The sequence below is a fragment of the Hemitrygon akajei genome, chromosome 2 (assembly GCF_048418815.1).
Source record: "Hemitrygon akajei chromosome 2, sHemAka1.3, whole genome shotgun sequence".
Lineage (NCBI taxonomy): Eukaryota > Metazoa > Chordata > Chondrichthyes > Myliobatiformes > Dasyatidae > Hemitrygon > Hemitrygon akajei.
The window spans coordinates 204232535-204256135 of record NC_133125.1 but is presented as its reverse complement, the minus strand read 5'-3'; the positions used below and the strand labels follow the sequence as shown (position 1 = coordinate 204256135).

The 23601-nt window shown below is 45.0% G+C and overlaps 1 protein-coding gene across 1 annotated transcript in view; it reads left to right on the top strand.

The window, feature by feature from the left end:
- Positions 1-774: 774 nt before the first annotated feature.
- LOC140720096 (cytochrome P450 2K1-like) overlaps positions 775-23601 on the top strand; it is a 36187-nt gene continuing 13360 nt past the window's right edge. Inside the window, exons 1-3 of the mRNA XM_073034997.1 lie at positions 775-1194; positions 4176-4338; positions 17984-18133. Of these exons, the coding sequence (XP_072891098.1) occupies positions 994-1194; positions 4176-4338; positions 17984-18133 (514 nt within the window). The 5' untranslated portion in view covers positions 775-993. The remainder of the gene's footprint in view (positions 1195-4175; positions 4339-17983; positions 18134-23601) is intronic.

The following is a 23601-nucleotide window of genomic DNA, read 5'->3' as shown; positions in this document are numbered from 1 at the left end:
ACCAAGATGTCAAGTTAAACTGAGCCTGTCTGCCTGCACAATAGCCACACACTTCCATTCCCTCATGTTCCCATCAGTGTCTAAATGCCCCTTAAATGTCAGTATTGTGCCTGCTTGCAAAAGAGGCCCAAACGTCTCTGGGTATGAGACTTATCGACAGACCCTTCAAACATTCCTTCTCTCGCCTTAAAACTAAGATCCCATGATATCACTGTAGCCTACGTACAGTCTTGGTAGCAGAATTTAACTATGTCAATGAAATCTCTCTCAATGAGTCAAGTCCACGTTAGTGCAATTGATACTTTTGCACGTTGGTTGTTTGTCAGTCTTTGTGTATAGTTTTTCACTGACTCTGTTGTGTTTCTTTGTTCTACTGTGAATACCTACAGGAAAATGAATCTCAGGCAAATAAATACAGTGACATTTGCACACTTTGAGAATAAATTTACTTCGAACTTTGAAGTGATAGTTTTAATCATAAATTGAAGAACTTTGTGTGAGAAAGATGTGCTGGTTGGAAGAGGGTATTCTGCCGGGCAAATTGTTTTCTGCTGGAGTGGAAGGGATTTCTGCTGGAGGCAGGGCTTTATACTAGGGAAGGGTTCTTTTTAACTGGGAAATTGTTTCTGCAGTGGTGGATGGGCTTTCTGCTGGGGATAGGGCTTTATACTGGGCAATGATTTCTGCTGGGCTGGGAATGGTTTACGGCACACTGCAGTGAAGCAGATTTTTTCTCGCTCTGAGCTGCGGCTGCAGCCTGTTTGAGGATCAAAAGTCCAACGACCGTAGTTTGCAGAGGGACGGGAATCTGTGCCGGTCAACATGTCGCTGCTTTTATGTTCAGGAATGTGACTGCTTTGGAGTCGATATGAGTATCCAACCAGGCAAAGACTGGAGTATCAAGGCCTAGCATAGATTTAGTGAGGCTGATTCCCGCCCAGGAGGGCGGACCTAACAGAGACATCTTGCTTTGCAAATTCAGACTTTCACAGAATGGCTGTCTTTGACTTGCTCCCGTCAAGCCTCGTCACGACGCTGCTCATTTATTCCCTAATTGTGATCTTCCTGCTGTACGTCTTCGTTGGACTGGGAGGCAAATCGCAATTGAACTACCCTCCGGGACCCACACCCCTGCCAGTTATCGGCAACCTTCACCAGCTGGACCTGAAAAGACTCTACAAATCTCTGGTGGAGGTAAGAAGGGATCTGTGATGTCTGGTATCATTGAGCCTTTGGGGTTCACTGTAGATCTGGGGGGAAATTCCCCACGGTTCTCACAGTGACCTGGTTCCAACTAGGAACTGCACTGTCCGCAGAGATCTCACAGAGATTCCCTGTGCACGAGAGTCAGTTCAGATCAGATTTGTTTTAGTTATAACATGTGCATTGAGACACACAGTGAAATGCATCATCCGTGTTAACAACCAACACACCCTAAGGATTTAATAGCACCAGCATATGTCATGAAATGTGTTGTTATGCAGCAGGAGTACACTGCCATGCATAATAATAAAAAATGTAAATTATCAGTAGAAGTATATATAGGTTTTAAAAATTAAATTAAGTAAGTTGTGCCAAAAGAGGGAAAAGAGGTAGTGAGGTAGTGTTCATGGGTTGAGTGTCCATTCAGAAATTGGATGATGGAGGGAAAGAAGCGGTTCCTGTTTCAGTGAGATCCCCTGCATTCTTCTAAATTCCAGTGAGTACAACCACATTAAACCCTTCCCAGAATCACCCTCGTGAACCTCCTCTGGACTCTGTGCAATGGCAACAATCCTTTCTGAGATATGGGGCCAATACTCTGAGAGCGTCTGACTACTGTCTGAAAAAGGCTCAGCATTATCTCCTTGTTTTTATATTCAATTACAAATAAATGCCAACATTACACTTGCCTTCTTTATCACAGACTCAATCTGTAAATTAACCTTCTGGGAGTCTTGCAGCTCTGCACCTCTGATGTTTGAATCTTCTCCCCATTTAGATAATAGTCTGCACAATTGTTCCTTTTACCAAATGCATTATCATACATTTCCCAACACTGTATTCCATCTGCCACTTTTTTTACCCATCCTTCCAATTTGTCTAAGTTCAGCTGCAATCACGTTGCTTCCTCAACACTACCTACCCCTCCACCCATCTTTGTTATGTCCGCAAACTTTGCCACAAAGCCATCAATTCCATTATCTAAATCATTGACAAACAATGGGAAAAGTAGAGATCCCAATACTGACCCCTGAGGAACAGCACTAGTCACTGGCAGCCAACCAGAAAAGGCTCCTTTATTCCCACTCGCTGCCTCGTGCCTGTCAGCCATTCCTCTATCCAACCCAGTATCTTTCCTGTAACGCCATAGGATTTTATCTTGATAAGCAGCTTCATGTGTGGCACCTTATCAAACACCTTCTGAAAGTCCAAGTAAATGACATCCACTGCCTCTCCCTTGTCCGCCCTCCTCGATACTTCCTGGTGTGGATGCTATGTAGCCTCCTCCCTGAAGGATGTGAGCAGGATAGGTGGGAGCTTTCATGATGTTACTTTTGTGGGATCATTGGTGTCGGTGATGCGTTAGTCAGTTATCCGTTGCAGAGCCTTCCTGCCCATCACTATGCAGTTTCCGTAGCGATGCAGCTTGTTGGGGTGATCGCTTCTCTGTACTGCAGAATGGCATGAGCAGAGACAGCACAGTGCAGCTCTCTTCAGCCTCCTCAGAACATTGGGGTGTTGGTGAGCTTTCCTGATTGTGCTTATCTTTTATCTACAACAAATTTAACATTGCAAAGTGATCTCGAGAGTTAAGGGAGAGAAAGAAGGATCGGCTCGCATTGACAATCACTTGGGGGCTAATTTCCAGGCACTAAAAGGTATTGTCAAGGGCAAATAGGAGGTGGGGAAGGGGGATTAAGAATACAGCATACGACTATAAGATATAGGAGCAGAATGATGCCATTTGGCCCACCGAATCTGCTCTACCATTTCATCATGGCTGATTGAAGCCCAAATCTCCTGCCATCTCCCCATATCCCTTCACGCCCTGAGCAATCTAGAATCTATCAACCTCTGCCTTAAATATACACAATGACTTGGCCTCCACAGCCGGCTGTAAATTCCACAGGTTCACCACCCTCTGGCTAAAGAAATTTCTTCTCATCTCCATTCTAAATGGATGTCTCTCTATTCTGAGGCTGTGTCCTCTAACCCTAGAGTCCCTCACCATAGGAAACATCCTCTCCACATCCACTACATAGAGGGCTTTCAACAGTCATTTGGTTTCAATGAGATTATCCCCCTCATACTTCTGAATTCCAGTGAGTGTAGGCCCAGAGCCATCATAATAGATGTTTAGTGAGGGAGTAAAGAAAAGCTGATTAAGAATTAAAGTTTAAAGATTAATGATTAACTGTATTTGTCATATACACATCAAAACATTGAAGCATACAGTGAAATGTGTCATTTGCATCAACAGTTCGAGGGTTGTGTTGGATGCAGCCCACAACCATCACCCTCCCTCTGATGTCAACACTGTATACCCACAACTTTCTGACCTTATATCTGTTTGGAATGTGGGAAGAAACCAGAGCATCTGGAAGAAACTCACCCTCTAACAGGGAGAATGTACAAACCTCTTAAAGACTGTGGTGGGAATCGAGCACCAATCGTCTGAGCTAAAGCATTACGCCATCGTGCCTGCCCCTGCACAGGGCAGTAATAATGGTAATGAGGGAGGGAGCAGGAGAATGAAGGAAGTGAGGAATAGTTCATCAGATTGAAAGTCAGAAAGACTTTGAAGAGGGATTTTGAGCACTGAAAATCCGATGGGAGAGATAGGGTTTGAAGAAGGCAATTTAAACAGAAAGGATTTGAAGATTTGCAGATGTAATGAACTGCAGTCATTGGCCACCTACTGTGCCTAATAAAGTTGCCATTGGGTGTATGTTCCTGGTCTTCTGCTGCTGTAGACCCTCCTCGACATGTGCATTCAGAGACACTCTTCTGCACATCTCCTTTGTAGTGCGTGATTATTCAAGTTTCTGTTGTCTTCCTGTCTGCTTGAACCAGTCTGGCCTCCGACCTCTCTCATTAACAAGGCTGCCGCATGATTGGCTGATTAGATATTTGCAACAACGAACAGGTGTGCAAGCGGAACGATGAATGAAGTTCCTCTCTTTCGTTTCCAGCTGTCTGAGAAGTATGGCTCGGTGTATTCCGTGAGACTTGGCCCGGAGAAAGTGGTGGTGCTAGCAGGCTACAACACAGTGAGGAATGCACTGATTAACTACGCCGACGAATTCCTAGGCAGACCTGATGTCCCAATCATGAACGTTCTTAAAGAAGGATCTGGTAACTTATTTAATACTTATTTTTAAATTGTCTAACCTTTCCTAGAAGAATGTTGTTTGAGCTGCTGTGTTGAGACACAGAGTACCCTTCTTATTTTGAATGATCTGTTTGTATCGTTAATGTAATAGTGGATCAGATTGCATGCAATTCATTGTTAAACGATTAAGGTTTGTTTTATTTATCGCAAGTACATCAAACCATCAAAACACAGCGTAATGTGTTGATGACATCAAGGACCAACACCGTCCAAGGATATGCTGGGGCAGCCCGCAAATTCCAACGCCATCGCCACAAATTAATAATAGTTTGAGAACCAGAATGTAAAGGCAGGAATGCAACGCTAAGGCACAGCTCAGTGTCTTTTGCACATTGATTGCTTGTCCATCCTGTAGGGTGTGGTCTTTCGTTGATTCTATTGTGTTTCTTGTACTTACTGTGAATGCCCACAAGAAAATGAATCTCATGGTTGGAAAGGGGAAAGGCGGCCGTCGATCCCAGGGGATCATGGGTTTGCGCCTCTGGTGGACCGTGTCCTCTCCAGGCACAAGCCTGGCAGGAAGATTTGGAGAACCGGCTGTTGCCCGTGCAGTGGGTTCCCCCTCTCCACATCACTGATGGAGTCCAGGGGAAGGACAAGCACCGATACAGCTCGGCACCAGTGTCGTCACAGGGGTTGCCAGAGTGAAGTTGTAAACAACATCAAACTGCCTCAGGGGCCCCGGCTCCGGATTTCTTCCTCAGGGTTTACTCCCAAAGCCTTTCCCATGGGTGGGTATGGCCGCAAGGCAGCGGAGGTTTAAAATCAGAGTTTTCCCTCTCCTGGACAGGCTGCTGTCCAAGGCTGATGAGTCCCGCCTGCCTGAAGCAACTGCTTTTGCTGCGCCAGTGGTCTGCCTTCGCCCCTTCTCTTGTCAGTAGGTATATTTAAAGCAGAGTTTGATAGTAAGGGTCCCAAAGATTACGGGGAGAAGGAAAGAGAGTGGGGTTGAGAGGGATAATAAATCAGACAGGATGGAATGGCAGTGGACTGAATTGCCTAATACTGCTCCTATGTCTTATGGCCTGTGGGAGGATACCAGAACACCCAGAGGAAACCTGCATAGTCAGGGGGAGAAGGTACAGACAGCAGCTGGAATTGAACCAGTTCACAAGGACTGTGAAAGGTTATGCCACGATGGCACTGTGCAGGGAAATGAGGTGGGAGCACATTTTAGAATAACTCATTCCAATTATGCCACAGGGTAGGATGACAGTGAAAAAAATCTGAAGCAAAAAAGAAAACAAAATGTAATAATTCAGGCAGTTACCATCCTATCATTTGTTGTCGATCGTCATGGTAATAATGACAAGCGGCATTATCAAGAAACCTACCGGGAGCAACTCAAAAGGTGGAGGGAAATGGACAGGTGACATTTTGGGTCAAGATCCCCAGGTTGGGAACACGTGGTCTCGATGAAGGGTCTTGACCCAAATGTCAACTATCTACTTCCCTCCACAGATGCTGCCTGTCCATTTGAGGACCCCAGTATCTCAATTTTGCTTCAGATTACAGCATTAGACCATAAGACATAGGAGCAAAATGAGGCCACTCAGCCCATCGAGCAACTTCCATCATTATCCTTATTATCCCTCTCAACTCTATTCTTCTGCCTTCTCTCTATAACCTCTGATGCCTTTATTATCAGGAACCTACCAAAATATACCCAGTGACTTGGCGTCCACAGCACACTCTGGCAATGAATTCACATATTCACCACCTTCTGGCTAAAGACATTTTTCCTCACCCCTGTTCTGAACGGACATGCTTAATTCTAAGGATGTGCTCTCTGGCCCTAGACTCCACCACTATAGGAAAAATCTTCTCCAATCCACACATCCAGGCCTTTCAATATTCAATTGGTTTCAATGAGATTCACCCCTCATTCTTCTAGACTCCAGTATGTGGAGGCTCAGAGTCATTGAACACTCCTCCTATGATAATAGTGGGATCATTCTCGTGGACCTTCTCCAATGCCAGCTCATCTTTTCTTAGATAAATGGCCCAAAACTGCTCACATGACTCCAAGTGGTGTCTGACAGCCCAGTCAGTGGCAGGAGCAGGCCGCAGTCACGAGGTTTTCTGCAGGTCAGCGATGCTTGTTTAAACGCACAGAAGGGCGGCTGTTGTTGGGAGTTGGCCAGAGGTGAGAGTAGGAGTGTCGGGCTTTGGATCGAAAGAGGCTTCAGCTCGAAAAAGGCATCGGCCCTGGGTAAGCTTTTGTTAAGGGTCCCGTTTTCTCTCTTACTGCACCTAGAGTAGTAAATGGCTGTTGTGTGTTCTTCATGCCGGATGTTGGAGTCCTGAGAGACCCAGAGTGTCGCAGTGAACACCGTCTGCGTGAAGTGTATCGGGCTGCAGCTGCTTGAAGATTATATTAGGGATCTGGAGCAGCAGCTGGATGATCTTCGGATTGTAGAGGGGAGTGAAGAGATAATCAATCAGAGCTACAGGAAAGTAGTCACCCTGAAGCTGCAGGAGACAAGCAGCTGAGTGACTGTCAGGATAAATGGAAACGTGAATAGGCAGTTGGCGCAGTGTACCCCTGTGGCCATTCCCTCAAAGATATCTGTACTCTTTTGGATACCCTTGTGGGGGTGACCTCCCAGGGGAATGCAATGGAGACCGGGTTACTGGCACTGAGCGTGGGTCCGTGGTGCAGAAGGGAAAGAGGAAGAACAGGGGAACAGCCAGGAGACATGAACGGGACACCCAGATGGTATGTTGCCTCCCAGGTGCCAGGGTCAGGGACTGAGGCTGACGCTGTGTCCTGCTCTGGGCCTTGTGTCTGCGACACTGGTGATGATTTGCCCTGCCGTGTGATGAACTGAGGCTGACGCTGTGTCCTGCTCCGGCTGCTCTGAGCTTCAGGTCTAGGGAACTCACTGTCGTCCTGAATGCTGCTGCTTGCTATTTATTATTGTTAGCATGAATTATGAATTTTTTCTCTCTGCACTGGGCGTTGGTCTTTTTTTTAAATTGGGTTCTTTTGGGTTTCTTGTCTTGCGGCTGCCTGTAAACAGATGAATCTCAAGGATTTATAATTTATATATGCTTTGATAATTAAGTGCACCGAGAACTTTGACCTATGTTAGCGATGGAATGTGTGGCAACAATTGTCCCCAAAACACATCCTTAGGTTGTGCTGGTTGTTAATGCAAACAATGCATTTCACTCTATGCTTCGATGTACATGATGAAAAATTGAACCTGAATTTGAAGAAAGGGAAGACCTCAAATGCGAGGGGTGATTGATAGGTTCGTGGCCTAAGGTAGAAGGATTCAATTTTAGAAAACCTAGCACATTTATTTTTCAACATAGTCCCCTCCTACATTTACACACTTAGCCCAGCGGTCGTGGAGCATACAGATCTTGGACCTCCAGAAAGTGTCCACAGCAGGGGTAATTGATGTTCATGCTCTAAGGTAGAAGGAGATGAGTTATTAACTTCAAACTTTCTGCATAATCACTCAAGGAGTTGACCTGCATGTGCATGTAACGAGAGCTGTATAACTCATCTCCTTCTAGCTTAGGCCACAAACTTATCAATCACCCATCTGTGGACACTTTCTGGAGGTCCAAGATCCATATGCTCCACGACCGCTGGACTAAGTGTGTAAATGTAGGAGGGGAATATGTTGAAAAATAAATGTGCTAGGTTTTCTAAAATTGACTCCTTCTACCCTAGACCATGAACATATCAATCATCCCTCGTAAAAGCAAGGAGATAATGCTGAGGCTTTATAAGACAGGCTGCACGGAGTACTGTCAACAGTTTTGGGCCCCATATCTCAGAAAGGATGTGTTATCATTGAAGAGAGTCCAGAGGAGGATTACAAGGATAATTCCAGGAATTAAGGGGTTAAAGTATAAGGAGAGTGGCAGCTTTGGGCCTGTAATGACTGGAATTTAGAAGAATGCAGGTGGGAGTGGGGGGGGGCGGTGGAATCTCATTGAAACCTACTGAATGTTGAAAGGACTAGATAGGGTGGACATGGAGAGGGTCTTTCCTATGGTGGGGCTATCCAGAACTAGAGGGCACAGCCTCAAACTTGAGGGGCAACCTTTTAGAACAGAGGTAAGGAGGATCGTTTTTAGCCAGAGAGTAGTAAATCTGTGGAACGCCCTGCCACAGTGCGGTGGAGGCCACGTCCACAAGGATATTTAAAGCGGAAGTTGATAGTTTCTTGATTGGTCAGGGCATCAAAGGATATGGCGAGAAGGCAGGTGTGTGGGGTTGAGTGGGTTTGGGGATCAGTGATGATGGAACACAGAGCAGATTCGATGGGCTGAATGGCCTGTCTGCTCCTATGTCTTATGGTCTGTGGTCTTACGTGCATCGAAACGTACAGCGAAATGTGTTGTTTGCGTCAAATCAGATCAGCGAGGACTGCACACATGTTTCCGGTACCAGTGAAGCATGCACACAACTTACCTGTACGTCTTTGGAAGGCTTAGATGAAACCCACGTGATCATGGGGAGAACGTACAAACTCCTTACAGACGGAGGTGGGAATTGAACCCAGACCGGTGATGCTGTAAAACATTACGCGAACCACTATGCACCGTGCTGCTCAGCTTCCTCTTAAACCTGTCTTATTGATTTCCCACCACGGGGGAAGTGACTGTGTGGACTGGGCAGTCGTGGGGTCATTAGTTGTGTTGCCATCTGACAGCTGTAACAAGCCAGGTCCATTCCTGCCCTTGGCCACTGTCTGTGTGGAAGTTAAACGTTCCTCCTTTGACTGGGTAAATTTCCACTGGGTACCCTGGTTTCCACCTACAAAGACGCACAAACCTGTAAGTAAATTGGCACTGTAGTTTGCCCCTGTGTTTGCCCCAAACCTGTAAGTTACCCTTGTGAGATAGGCATGAGATTGGATCAACAGTGAAATCCGACCACCAAGAATGCGGTTCTGCGACACTTTGTGGGGAGCAAAGGGCGGGACAAGGTATGGAAGAAGTCAGGGTCGCCACTATCACCAGTCTGTGACGAAAATTTCTCCCATTGCACTCCGACTTCGGAGGTTGAGAGAGTACAATGGCCTTTCCACTTGAAAAACTCTCCCATACTGCCTTTCACTGTCGCCATCGGGTACGATGCACAACCAATCACATCAGTCTGCCCTGGTGTGTTGGTGAGTGGTCAGGAGGGGCTCGCTGCTCAGCCTTGCTTTGCCTTTGAAGCCAGCCTTTGGTGCCTGCTGTTCGCCACAGACGCACCATCAAAGGTGCTGCTGAAAAATCCTTGTAACAGGGCCAGGACACACGCAGCAATGAGGGCAAGTTTCAAAATCATATACACAGGGAGGTGTAAATACAAGAGTGTTTTTTTGTAAGTCCTAGAGAGAGCTGAAAGGTTACATTAGATAAGGAAAGGCTCCAAGAAAAACAGCATCTCTTTCATTAAACCAAGAGATTCCAGCGATTGATTTACCTTGTAGATCGCAAAGCCCATTCCTGGGGCTTGGCGTGACTCAGTGTTTCCCAACCTTTTTCAGCCTACCCCCCCCCCCCCAGGACTTTCCTGCTTGCCCACTGTGGTGAACTAGATATACCTGTCTGACTGCTCCTGTGGCTCCTCCCAAGACCCTGCTGACTGCTCCTGTGGCTCCTCCCACAGACCCCTGTATAAAGGCGACTGTGGCCTGCTGCTCTCCCTCATTTTCCCCAGGATGTAGTGTTGTCCTTCAGTCAATAAAAGCCGATAATCTCACTTCCTAAGTCTCGGCGTGAGTTATTGATGGTGCATCACCCACAACCCCCTAAAGCACCTTTATACTTGCCAGTGACCCTCTTAGGCACAATATTCCTTCTGGCTCCCCCAAAATGTAAAAACATGTCTACCATATGCTAACATGCAAAAAATGATTCTGCTCAAAATCTGTATTTATCTTTAAACACAGCTTACACAGTCAGTACCCGTGCACAGAAACCAGGTTACTGGCATTGAGCATGGGTCCGTGGTGCAGAAGGTAAAGGGGGAGAAGAGTGGAGTGGTAGTGATAGGAGACTCGACAGTGAGGGGAACAGACAGGAGACTCTGTGGACGTGAACGGGACACCCGGATGGTATGTTGCCTCCCAGGTGCCAGGGTCAAAGACTTCGCGGATCACCTCCACAGCATTTTAGAGAGGGAGGGAGAGCAGCTAGATGTTTTAGTACATATTGGTACCAATGACACAGGAAGGAAAAGAAATGAGGTCCTGAAAAGAGAATTTAGAGAGCTAGGTAGAAATCTGAGAAGCTGGACCTCCCGGGTAGTAATTTCTGGATTGTTGCCTGTGCCACACACCCGTGAGGGTAGAAACAAGATGATTTGGCAAATAAATGTGTGTCTGAGAAGCTGGTGCAGGGGACAGGGCTTCGGGTTCTTGGATCATTGGGATCTCTTTTGAGGAGGTACGACCTGTACAAAAGTGACAGGTTGCACCTGAACCCAAGGGGGACAAAAATTCTCCTGGGCAGATTTGTTAGAGCTGTTCGGGAGAGTTTAAATTAATTTGGCAGGAGCTGGGAACCGGAGTGAAGGGACTGAGGGTAGGACGAATGGTAAAAAAGCAAGGATAGAGTGCAGTCAGACTGCCAGGAAGGGTAGGCAGATCATAGGATGTAACTGCAGCCAGCAGGGTGAGTTACAGTACATTAGGAACACAGAATCAAAGAGGACAGTAAATACAGCACACAAAGTGTTATATCTCAATGTGTGGAGTACAGTATAAGCAATCAGGTGGATGATCTTGTTGCACTATTGTCAGGTATGATGTTGTGAATCGTGGCTGAAGGATGGTTGTAGTTGGGAGCTGAATGTCCAAGGTTACACGCTGTATCAGTGGGATAGGAAGATAGCTAGAGGGGGTGGCGTGTTTCTGCTGGTAAAGGATGGCATCAAATCAGTAGAAAGGTGTGACATAGTATCGGACGAAGTTGAATCCTTGTGGGTTGAGTTAAGAAACTGCAAGGGTAAAAGGACCCTGATGGCAGTTATATACAGGCCTCCCAACAGTTGCTGGGCGGTGGACCACAGATTACAACAGGAAATAGTAAAGCCAAGTCAAAAGCCAATGTTATGGTAGTCATGGGAGATTTTAACATACAGGTCAATTGGGAATATCAGGTAGGAAAGGAATCTCTCAAGACTGAGTTTGTCGAATGCCTATAAAATGGCTTTTTAGAGCAGTTTGTCGTTGAGCCTACTACAGGATCAGCTAGACTGGTTTGGGTGTTACGTAATGGACTGGAGGTGATTAAGGAGCTTAAGGCAAAAGAACACTTATGAGCCAGTGATCATAATATGATCGAGCTCATCTTGAAATCTGATAGGAAGAAAGTAAAGTATTTCAGTGGGGTAAAGGAAATTACAGAGGTTTGAGAGAGGAGTTGGCCAAAGGAAGTGCTGGCAGGGATGTCAGCAGAGCAGCAACAGGGTGAGTTTCTGAGAAAAGCGAGAAAAGAAGGACATATGTATTCCAAAAACAAAGAAATACTTAAGTGGCTGATAAGGGAAGTCAAAGCCAATGTAAAAACAAAACGGAGGACATACAACAAAGCAAAAACTAGCGGGACGATAGAGGATTGGGAAGCTTTTAAAAAGCTCCTACAGGGAGCAACTAAAAGGATCATTAGAAGAGAAAAGATGAAATATGAAAGCAAGCTAGAAACAATATCAAAGTGGATACTAAACGCTTTTTTAAGTATGTGAAAAAATAAAAGAGAAATGAGAGTGGATATGAGACTGTTAGAAAATGAGGCTGGAGAAATAATAACCGGGGATAAGGAGATGGCAGATGAACTAAATGAGCGTTTTGTCTTCACGCCAGCAGTGTGCCAGATGTTGAAAGGTGTGAGGGAAGAGAAGTGGGTGCAGTTGCTATTACAAGGGAGAAGTTGTTCAAAAAGCTGCAAAACCTAAGGGTACATATGTCACTGCACTCTTGAAGGAAGGAGGGTGGCAGCAGAAAGGAAACTATAGACCAGTTAGCCTGACCTCAGTGGCTGGGAAGATGGTTGATTCAATTTCTAAGGATGAAGTGATGGAGCACTTGGTGACATGGGACGAGATAGTACAAAGTCAGCATGGTTTCCTTCAGGGAAAATCCTGCCTGACGAACCTGTTGGAATTCTTTGAGGAGATTACAAGTAGAATAAAGGTGTTGTATATTTGTACAATGGATGTTATATATTTGGACTTTCAGAAGGTCTTTGAAGTGAAGAGCCCATGGTATTCCAGGAAAGTTACTAGCATGGTTAGAGCATTGGCTGATGGATAGGAGGCAGCAAGTGGGAATAAAAGGATCCTTTTCTGGTTGGCTGACAGTGACTAGTGGTGTTCCGCAGGAGTCGGTGTTGGAACCGCTTCTTTTTATGCTGTATATCAAGGAATTAGATGATGGAATAGATGGATCTCTTACCAAGTTTGCAAATGATTCGAAGATTAGTGGAGGGACAGGTAGTGTTGACAAAGATGGCTTTTTAACCCCTCTTTCAAACCTACAATACACTCAAGACAGAAACTCATCCACTCCAAGGATTCTAAACCCAAACATAAACACATCCAATGCAATGAAAACTGTATATCGGTGAGACATTTTCCAAACAGATGGCCCAGCGCAGGGCAGCTAACATCTCAGGTCAAGAGCCGGCTGTATATCTACACCCAAAGGACAAGGGTCACTCCTTTGACGTGCTCATTGTGGACAGGGAGGACAGGTGGTTTGAAAGGGGGGTTAAAGAGCCCATCATTGTCAAACTGAAAACCCATCCCTGAACAGAGGGTGGGGTACAACACCACCAGTCAGCCAGTTACAATGCAGTCCTAACGCCTCTACCCTGGCATCTCCACAACAGTCCACACCTCCATTCATGCAAAGATAAGACTAATGACACCCTCATTACCTCTATGACCCTAAACAGCCCTCATGTGATTGCTATACCTATAAACAACTGACCGAGTTTACAAGCCAGGGAACTACCCACCATGGATCAGAACTGAAGAAGCGTCTCGGATGAGTGGTGAATCGTCCTCTACACAACACAGCAAGCCTCGTTGCCTCGATTTACTACGGCCAGCTCTCTGTTTTTTTTTTGTTTCTCGCACCATTTTCTGTAAGTGAAAACCCAAGGAGATCAGCAGTTTCTGAGATACTCAAACCACCCCATCTGGCACTGACAATTATTCCATGGTAAAGTCACTTAGATCTCATCTCTTCCCAATTCTGATATTCAGTCTGAACAACAACTGAACCTGTTGGCCATGCCTGCGTGCTTTTAGGCATTGAGTTGCTGCCACGTGATTGGCTGATGAGATATTTCCACTAATATGCAGGTGTACCTGATAAAGTGTCCAGTGTGTGTTCTTTACATTCTGTTTCCCGGTCTTACAACCCTGATAACATTTTTACTTTTTTGCCACCGTATTGTACTCACGTACTGTCTGGATGGCACACAAACAAAAGCTTTTCACCATACCTTGGTATACCTGATTATATTAAACCAATTCCAATCCCTATGTACTGTATGTAGGCAAATGAGACTGCAAATAACTGGAATCTGGGACACAATGCCATGGTAGTGTTGTGGTTAGCACAACACTCTTACAGCTCAGGAAGTTGGAGTTCGGAGTTCGATTCCAACGTCCTCTGTAAGAAAATTTGTACCTTCTTCCCATGTGTGTAGGTTTCCTCCGGGTGCTCCAGGTTCCTCGCATGGTCCAAAGTCGTACCAGTTAGTAGGTTAATTGGTCATTGTACATGGTCCTGTGATTAGGCTAGAATTAAATAGGTGTGTTGCTGGGTGGTGGGGCTTGTTGTTCTGCGTTATATCTCTAAATAAGTAAGTAAATAAACAATTTTTTAAAATGCAGCACATTTCTGGTGTTTTCACTTATTGATTATGTGTGTTTCGAATGGCTATATCTATTAAGTAAGTTGTTCTTCCTTGTTTATCCAGACCATTGTTATGATTGTACTATTTGTAATAATGGATCAGTCATAAAGTAATTTGTAGGACATCAGCTCTAAAATTGGATAAGGCTTGGATTTATAGTAAGGTATGGTATTTCTCATGAGTTTGAATCTTGTGAATGATGTTTATCACTTCCGCCTGTGTAAGCAATCAAACTGAGTTGAACTGCTGCAGGATCCTGTAATGCGTTGGATTGTTACTTATTTCTCTTGGCATTCTCCGCATTTATCCTCTTGAATCAGTTGATCTTTTATTATGTACTTCTGATACTTTTTGTGTTAACCACTTGGTCCTGCATTGCCACAAGGAACTCTGTGTCTGTGAAGAGGTCTGCGACTCTGAGTCAGGCGCTTGATGTTTCCGTGTCGACATCTAGTCTGCTCAGATCAGGGGGGGTGTCCTCCACAGAGGGCCATGCTCCTCCACAGAGGGCCATGCTCTTCCACAGAGGACCATGCTCTTCCACTGAGGGCCATGCTCTTCCACTGAGGACCATGCTCTTCCACAGAGGACCATGCTCTTCCACTGAGGGCCATGCTCTTCCACTGAGGGTCATGCTCTTCCACAGAGGACCATGCTCTTCCACAGAGGACCATGCTTTTCCACTGAGGACCATGCTCTTCCACTGAGGGCCATGCTCTTCCACAGAGGGTCATGCTCTTCCACTGAGGGTCATGCTCTTCCACAGAGGACCATGCTCTTCCACTGGGGACCATGCTCTTCCACTGAGGACCATGCTCTTCCACTGAGGGCCATGCTCTTCCACTGGGGACCATGCTCTTCCACTGAGGGCCATGCTCTTCCACTGAGGGCCATGCTCTTCCACAGAGGACCATGCTCTTCCACTGAGGGCCATGCTCTTCCACCGAGGATCATGCTCTTCCACAGAGGACCATGCTCTTCTACTGAGGGTCATGCTCTTCCACAGAGGACCATGCTCTTCCACAGAGGGCCATGCTCTTCCACAGAGGACCATGCTCTTCCACAGAGGGCCATGCTCTTCCACAGAGGACCATGCTCTTCCACAGAGGGCCATGCTCTTCCACAGAGGACCATGCTCTTCCACAGAGGACCATGCTCTTCCACTGAGGGCCATGCTCTTCCACTGGTTAACCTTTTCTTCAGTACTGATAATATCTTCAGTTTTCTGGTTTGGGCTTTCTCTTAAGTTTAGTGGTGCGTACCTCTTATCAACATCAAATATGCTTGCGTGGAGCGCTGATTCCTGTTTTCATTGATGAAATACATCCTTAGAAGTTTCATCTGACTGTTATGCACATTTTTAGTGTCTGTTATTCCTATTCCTCCTTCTGTCCTAGGTAAAGTTACGCTAAGTGTGTTTAAGTGTACAGAGTGTTTTCATTTCTTATTTTTCTTAATAAATTTTCCAGATTGGTTTTGGATCAAGATATTATGCCAAAAGAATATGTTAACATGGGTACAGCAAAAGTATTTATCATGTAGATGTGTCTGTAAGAAGAAGAAGGATTATTGTTATTATCCAATTTAAAGTTACTTTTCATACTTTATGTACACAGATCAAATCACTACACAGTGCATTGAGGTAGAACAAGGGAAAACAATAACAGAATACAGAATGAAGTGTCACAATTACAAAGATAGTGCAGTGCAGGCAATCAATATGGTGTAAGGTTACAATGAGGTGGACTGTGAGAACAAGTGGCCATTTTAAGGAACTGTTCTATAGTCTTAAAACATTGGGGTGGAAGCTGCCCTTGAGTCTGGTGGCATGTGCTTTCGGGCTTTTGTATCTCCTGCCTGATGGAAGGTGGGTGAAGAGAGAATGAGTTAAACCCACTTCAGCAGAATGTAATCATCCAGCACATGCCCTCTTCTCATTGCTACCATCAAGGAGGAGGTACAGGAGCCTGAAGATCCACACTCAGTATTTTAGAAACAGCTTCTTCCCCTCCACCATCAGATTTCTAAATGGACCATGAACCCATGAATACTACGTCACTATTCTCACTTTATGCACTAATTATTGGCCTTTATTTCTTATTGTGACCTGTAGTCATGTTTTTAATAGTTGAATGTACTGCTGCAGAACAACAAATTTAACGGCATACTGTATGTCAGTGTAATAAACCTGATTATAATTCTGATTTCAAAATCTGTCTGAGAAAAATCATTTGAGTTGTTATAAACTGCAGCGCATTGTGGTATGAACAATTATCTTTAAGGGATATTTTGATAAATGCTTGTAAAAGAAAATTTTCAGGGCTCTGGGAGAGCCGAGTTTGGGTATAGAATTAAAGGAAGTTCAAACAAGGGGTTAGTACAACACAGAGGAATGAATGCTCTCTTCCTGTGCAGTGCTGTACTTGCCAAGAAGCTGGATTGTCTGTGTTAAACAGACAACACGGTGGTGTCTGCACATTGTTTCTGAAGTAGCATTCCTCATCTAGGACCTTGTGGAGAAATCATATCTCCTTCATTAGCCGAAAGTCTCGGCAGAGGATGCACTTCCTGCAGCAACTGGTAAATTTCCATCTTCCCAATATGTAGACAATAGACAATAGACAATAGGTGCAGGAGTAGGCCATTTGGCCCTTCTAGCCAGCACCGCCATTCACTGTAATCATGGCTGATCATACACAATCAGTACCCCGTTCCTGCCCTCTCCCCATATCCCTTGACACCGCTATCTAAAGGAGCTCTATCTAACTCTCTCGTGAATGCTTCCAGAGACTTGGCCTCCACTGCCTTCTGGGGCAGAGCATTCCACATATCCACCACTCTCTGGGTGAAAAAGTTTTTCCGCATCTCAGTTCTAAATGGCCTACCCCTTATTCTTAAACTGTGGCCTCTAGTTCTGGACTCACCCATCAGCGGGAACATGCTTCCTGCCTCCAGCGTGTCCAATCCCTTAATAATGTACTGATGTAATTCTACACCACCATCACAGAGAGCCTCCTCACATCACCATTACTGTCTGGTTTGGTGCAGCATCCTGTCACAATGTACAGACACTACAGTGAACTGTCAGGTCTGCAGTCTACCATCACTGCCAGACCTGTACGCGTTCAGGACGAAGGAGCGTGCAGGAAAAATCTTACATCTCTCCTGATGACGAAACTTCACACAATATTCCAAATTAGGCCTCACCAACTTCTCATACAACTTCAACATGACATCCAACTCCTGTACTCAATACTTCGATCTTTGAAGGTGAATGTGCCCAAAGCCGCCTTTGTGAGAACACCACCCACCCTGCAAACTGCCTTTTCCAAAAGAACTTCCTTCTGGAAAGCTCCACAGGGCTATACCCTTAGAAAAAAAACCTCACACCATCTCAAAAGCTTCTTCCCCCATGCAGTTAATCTGATCAAACATTCTACTTATCCCCCACCCTAACCCCCCCCCCCATCCATCCTTCAGCCTCTAAGATTTCTATAATTATTTACTCTTTATAATTGTTGAATGTTGTTTTTTGGTTGCATGTCACACCCTGACCAAGGCAACACAACAAATTCCTAATACACGTAACTGTATATGGCGAACACAGTTGATCCATGACCTTTGATTTGATTGAATCGTCTATCAAACGGTACTCAGCCCAAGAACGTTGATCACCCCGAGGCTGGATATGCGGGACTGACAAGTTCTCTCACCTGGTTGCAGGCGTGGTCTGGTCCAATGGAGAGCCCTGGAAACAGATGCGAAGGTTCACGCTCTCAACTCTGCGGGATTTCGGAATGGGCAAGAGGTCCATTGAAGATAAAATCATCGAGGAGGCTGGCTTCCTGATGGAAAAGATTCGATCATTCAAAGGTAAGCTTTAACCTTTGAACTTTGGAGGTTAGTCAAGTCGTCACTTTTTATTGTCATTTCGACTATAACTGCTGGTACAGTACACAGTAAAAATGAGACAACGTTTTCCAGGACCATGGTGTTACATGACACAGTACAAAAACTAGACTGAACTACGTAAAAAACAACACAGAAAAAAACTACACTAGACTACAGACCTACCAGGACTGCATAAAATGCACAGAACAGTGCAGGCATTACAATAAATAATAAACAAGACAACAGGGCAGTAAGTTGGTGTCAGTCCAGGCTCTGGGTATTGAGGAGTCTGATAGCTTGGGGGAAGAAACTGTTACATAGTGTGGTCGTGAGAGCCCGAATGCTTCGGTGCCTTTTCCCACACGGCAGGAAGGAGAAGAGTTTGTATGAGGGGTGCGTGGGGTCCTTCATAATGCTGTTTGCTTTGCAGGTGCAGTGTGTAGTGTAAATGTCTGTAATGGTGGGAAGAGAGACTCTTCTCAGCTATGCAGCATTTATACAAAGAAGAGTGGAGTTAATGTCAAAGTCAAAGTAAATTTGATATCCATGTTACCCATATACACAAGAGATGCTGGAAATCCAGAGTAACACACACAAAACACTGCAGGAACTCAGCAGGTCAGGCAGCATCTTTGGAGAGGAATAGAAGTTGACCTTTCGGGCTGAGACCCTTCACCAGGACGAGGTAGTACAGTTTATGTTGCCACCTATTACCCTGAGATTCAGCTTAATGCAGGCAGTTACAGGAAAATAAAGATATCCAATAGAATTTGTGAAAAACTGTACATAAACAAAGACTGGGACATGATATTGAGGGTTGAAAACTTTTCTTCAGAAGTAGGAAAGAGGAAGAACAAGTTGGTTTTAATTTGCTTCTTTTCGAAGCATGGTTTTCGATCTGAAACATTAACCGTGCTTCTCTTTCTGCAGATGCTCTCTGATCTGCGGACACACACGTCATGCACACAAGAACTGCGCCAACAGGCGTTCAGGCACCCACACAGTCTGCTTCTCACTGGAGCAGGGGCAGGCTCTAATCTGCTGGCTTGTACGATGTGCTTCTGTGCTGTGAAGAATCTGTAGTACCCCAGTGTTCAAATTGCCACTCGTATGTGTATGTTGGTGTTTGTGCGTGTGCATGTATGTGTGTGTGTGTGTGTGTGGGGGGGGGGGGTGTTTGTGTATCTGAGTGAGTGTGGTATGTAGGTGCACACATGATGTTTTTGCACATGTGTACATAATGTATGTTTGGGGGGAATGGGGGTGGAGAGGGAGAGAGGGGAGTGTGGGGAGGTATCTAACGTCTGTGCGTCAAAACATTTGTAAATTTATATATCTAAATGTGTAAGTGTGGCTTTGTGAGTGTGTATCTGCAGTACCTGGGTGTGCAGGGATCTCAGTTCAGGTATGGATCTCTGAGTGTGTGTGCATGTGGATATCTGAATGCGTGTGAGAGGGAGAGGGAGTAAAATTATTCCTTTCCAGACCAGTTCTGAGTCTACACCTATGCTGAGGAGCTCATACTTCTTTGGAATAAACCTGTTCAGAGTATCTTTGACTTTCCTAAAGTTCTCTAAACGGCGGTCTGAGTACTTGCTCCTGGGTATCTGACCGTCTGTGTTTACTGATTCATTGGTGGATATTGGAGTTTATTATTGTCACATGTACCAGGTACCGGGAAAAGCTTGTTCAAGTTCATTGTCAGTCAAGTGTGAGCTTATATACTGCCAAATGAAATAACGTTCCTCAGGAGTAAGGTGCACAATACAGTACGTATAGTTCACAAAGGTAATATTACCACTAATAAATCAACAAATAATAAGGTGCATTTACAGCACAAGTTAAAAGGTAAACAGTACCATGCTACCGGCACTTCATACGTGATGAAAGCTGACTGCCGGCAGGGAGTTCAGAAGTCTCAGGGTCTGGGGGTTTGGAGGGGAGAAGCTGTTTCCAATGTCTTGTCGTAATGCTGTGGTACCTCCTGCCTGATGGTAGGAGGACGAAGAGATCGTTGGTCGAATGGGAGGGTTTGCTGACAACGCTGAGGGCCCTGCATGTGCAATACTCCTGATAAATATTTCTGATGGATGGGTGAACATTTAAGTCACTCTTCCACCCACCCAAGATATTTGTTAGGAGCGCCTCATATGAAGGGCGCTTAGCATTGTCAATGGCAACTTTCCCAAAGTTTCCTGGTTAGCTGAGTACCCACACCTGGATGTCTGACCATCTATGGATACCGGTTTATTGATGTATTGGTGGATATTGGTACTGGTATTGGTTTATTATTGTCACATCTGCTGAAATACAGTGAAAAGCTTGCTTTGCATCACACAGGTCGAGTCATTACACAGTGCATTAGGGTAGGATGCAGAATGAAGTGTAAAAGCTTCCAAAAGAGTGGAGTGCAGCTAAATGATAAAGTGCAAGATCACAATGAGATAGACTGTGAGGCCAAGAGTCCGTCTTGTTGCACAAGAAGTTCACTCAAGAGTCTGATAACTGTGGAGTAGAAGATGTCCTTGGACCTGGTGGTCCGTGCTTTCAGGCTGAAGGATTTTGAGTTAGTTATTGTATGCTTGTGCATGTGTGAGTCTCTGGTGAGGTGTGACAAGGTAAAAAGGATTTGGATTTATATAGTGCCTTCAGCTTCTCACCAAGCGTTACCCTGCTCCCGGCCCACAACCTTGCATGTCTTTGTCATACGGGAAAAATCAGAGCACCCGGAGGAAGCCCACGCAGTTATGGGTGAAATATCCAACGACCAACGCAGTCCGAGGAAATGCCGTGGGCAAACTGCAAGTGTCATAAGAACATAACATAAGAACATAAGAGATAGGAGCAGGAGTAGGCCAATCGGCCCCTCAAGCCTGCTCCGCCATTCAACAAGATCATGGCTGATCCAACCTTAACTCTAGTTTTCACCGAATCCCACATGGCAACAGTGCCAACCAACAGGGCACCATGCCGCCCATTTTATTTTATTATTCATCCCGCCCAAACCCATGTGATCACCTGGGGAAAAAAAACCGAGTTGCCAATTGAGGAGAAAAAATCTGGAAAATTCCTCTCCGACCCATCCAGGCTATCGAAAACTGGTCCAGGAGATCACATGGCTAATCTAAACCTAGCCCATGTCCACTTACCTGCTCGCTCACCGTATCCCCTAATGCCATTTTTATCCAGGAAAATGTCTATCTCCGTTTTGAATTTATTGAGTGTAGTAGCTTCCACAGCTCTCTGGGGCAGTAAATTCCACAGCCCCACTACCCTCTGAGTGAAGAAATTTCTCCGCATCTCAGTCCTGGAACGGTATCCCCTTATTTTAAGATTATGCCCCCTAGTCCTAGTTTCACCCATCATTGGGAACATTCTCCCCGCATCCACCCGATCAAGCCCCTTCACAATCTTATATGTTTCAATAAGATCGCCTCTCATTCTTCGGAACTCCAATGAGTAGAGTCCCAATCTACTCAACCTCTCATCATACATCACCCCACCCATCCCCGGAATTAACCTAGTGAACCTTTTCTGCATTGCCTCGAGAGCCAGTGTGTCCTTTCTTAAATATGGACACCAGAACTGCACGCAGTACTCCAGGTGTGGTCTCACCAATACCCGGTACAACTGCAGTAAGACCTCCCTGTTCTTATACTCCATCCCCCTAGCAATAAAAGCCAGCATTCCATTGGCCTTCTTGACCACCTGCTGCACTTGCATACTAACTTTTTGTGTTTCCTGCACCAGGACCCCCAGATCCCTTTGCACAGAAGCACTTTCCAGTTTCTCTCCATTTAGATAATAACTTGCTCTATTATTTTTCCTGCCAAAGTGCAAGACCTCACACTTGTCAGTATTATATTTCATCTGCCAAATGTCTGCCCAATCACTCAGCCTATCTATGTCCCCCTGCAGGGTTTCAATGTCCTCCGCACTCATTACACTCCCTCCCATCTTTGTGACATCAGCAAACTTCGATACATTGCACTTAGTCCCTTTCTCCAAATCATTAATATAGATTGTAAAGAGTTGGGGTCCCAACACCGACCCCTGCGGAACACCACGAGTCACCAACTGCCAGTCTGAGAATAAACCATTTATCCCAACCCTCTGTTTTCTGTTAGAAAGCCAATCCTCCACCCATGCCAGAATATTATCCCCAATCCCATGATTTTTTACTTTAAGTAATAATCTTTGGTGTGGCACCTTGTCAAATGCCTTTTGGAAGTCCAAATACACCACATCCACTGGTTCCCCTTTATCTACCCTATACGTTATGTCCTCAAAGAACTCCAACAAATTTGTCAAACATGACTTCCCTTTTGTAAAGCCATGCTGACTTTGTCCTATTAAGCTATGTTTATCCAAATGCCCTGTTACTGTTTCCTTAATTATCGATTCCAACATTTTGCCAACCACAGATGCTAGGCTAACTGGCCTATAATTCCCAGCCTTCTGTCTATTGCCCTTTTTAAATAAAGGAGTTACATTAGCATTCTTCCTATCTGCCGGGACCATTGCCGAGTCCAGCGAGTTTTGAAAAATTATCACTAATGCATCCACAATCCCAACCGTCACTTCCCTTAAGACCCTAGGATGCAAGCCATCCGGTCCAGGGGATTTATCCACCTTCAGTCCCATTAATTTATCAAGTACCATTTCCTTGGTGATTTGAATCGTAGTTAGCTTCTCTCCCCCTAGAGCCCCCTGTTTATCCAGTGTTGGGGTATTTTGAGTGTCCTCTACTGTAAAAACTGATACAAAATATTTGTTCAGCGTTTCCGCCATCTCCATGTCCCCTACCATTAATTTTCCGGTCTCATCTTCTAGGGGACCAACATTTACTTTAGCCACCCTTTTTCTTTTTATGTAACTATAAAAACTCTTACTATCTGCTTTTATGTTTTTCGCCAATTTACTTTCATAATCTATCTTCCCCTTCTTAATCAATCTTTTTGTTATTTGCTGCTGATCTTTAAAAGCTTCTCGATCTTCAATCTTCCCACTAGATTTAGCTACCTTATATACTGTAGATTCCGGACTACAGAGCGCACCTGATTAAAAGCCGCTGGCTCTAATTTTAGAAAGAAAATCAATTTTTTACTTGTACAGGCCACACCGGATTTTAGGCCGCACCGGATTTTAGGCCGCACCGGATTTTCGGCCGCAGGTGTCCCACGTTGTAATATGAGATATTTACACAGAAAGATATTACACGTGAGGATTTTTTAACTTTTAATTAAATCCATATGGTAACATAAACAAATACATATTGCAAATGCTTTTTTTCGAACCGTGCCTGTAACGCGGCTACTTTTAAATATACGTTGCGTATACTTTTTTACTGAACAACATTCCAATATCTCCTAACGACTGGTAAAAAATATATATACTGCAGCCTACCAGGAAAAGTTATTGATCGCCTTTAACTTAAAAGCAGCGTTCGC